General features: G+C 38.8%; 1 protein-coding gene across 1 annotated transcript in view; it reads left to right on the plus strand.

Moving 5' to 3' along the window:
* LOC104501488 (ADP-ribosylation factor-like protein 8B-A) overlaps positions 1 to 944 on the plus strand; it is a gene marked incomplete at both ends in the record, with an annotated part of 13,284 nt that extends 12,340 nt beyond the window's left edge. Inside the window, 2 exons of the mRNA XM_010145304.1 lie at positions 418 to 491; positions 851 to 944. Coding sequence (XP_010143606.1) covers positions 418 to 491; positions 851 to 944 — 168 coding nt within the window. The remainder of the gene's footprint in view (positions 1 to 417; positions 492 to 850) is intronic.
* Between the last annotated feature and the right edge of the window lie 278 nt (positions 945 to 1,222).

Raw genomic sequence — 1,222 nt, forward strand, 5'->3', positions numbered from 1 at the left:
AAGACCTGATACATTCTTAACTCAGGTCTCCCTTGTGCCATGAAAAATACAACATAACTGTTTTCATATAGTGATGCTGTTCTTTGTGGCGTTTAGACTGTGTATTTGCAGAATTCACTTTGATTCACTTTGAGTAAGACGTTCCTTGCAGTGAATGGGAAAGGGCAGAGTTCTCCAAATGGACTTCTGGAGCTGCTAAGGTCACAGGACTGACTTGTCCCTTGAATGTGCCTGTCCCCCTCCATTGACTGGAAGGGGCTGAGAAGACCAGTCTTTTGAGAAAAGTCCCTCAAAAAACTGCCTACATTTAGGCATTGTCACTACAACCTGCATGCTACATATAAGAGCTCTTTTGTTCTATTAGTACTATGTAGTTCAAAAACGTTTTGGGGTTGAGGTTTTTCTTACTTTTTGCAGGTATGGGACATTGGAGGGCAGCCAAGGTTTCGAAGCATGTGGGAGCGTTATTGCAGAGGAGTCAATGCAGTTGTGTAAGTTTTCTTCTGTATGCCCATAGAAAATGTATTTTTAAATACATATTATTAATGTAGGTATGCTTTTCTTCATGCCCACCTCCATCACATAAGAAGACCCAACACTATAAAAGTAGTGTGCTTTACACATCCAGCAACCCAGATATATAAGTAATTGCATGTTCCAGGCCATTTTCTTTCTCCATAGGCTGTATTTAACTCTGTATCTTCCTGTATTAATGCATGCAGGTCTTCTAAAACTCAGGGATGTTTTAATGCTGTTGTCAATGCGAACACATTTGTCACATTTCAGATGTTTTAATGCAACATTATGCAACTAATAGACAATACCATAAACAACTACATTTCCATTGCAGTTACATGGTGGATGCAGCAGACTTAGAAAAAGTAGAAGCTTCAAAGAATGAGCTACACAGTTTGATAGATAAGCCACAATTGCATGGCATTCCAGTAAGTAGTTCCGTTATTATTCTTACCTGAATGTGGGCAGTGCAGCCTAAACCCTCATGAATTGGTTCCTCTGGACTCTTGAAAATAGTCTAAATATGATGCAGCTGCGATATAATGAACACTATTGCAAAAATTATTGTGACATTTTCTCAGAGGACTCAGCATCTTATCAGTGTTGCATTGTGTTTGTGTGTTTTCTAGTCTAAAGGTCAGAATAGATTTGGAAAAAATTCATTTTCACATGTGGTATTATTATTATTACCCTCCAGGACTCCCGT

This window comes from Buceros rhinoceros, unplaced genomic scaffold, assembly GCF_000710305.1.
Source record: "Buceros rhinoceros silvestris isolate BGI_N320 unplaced genomic scaffold, ASM71030v1 scaffold6901, whole genome shotgun sequence".
Taxonomy (NCBI): domain Eukaryota; kingdom Metazoa; phylum Chordata; class Aves; order Bucerotiformes; family Bucerotidae; genus Buceros; species Buceros rhinoceros.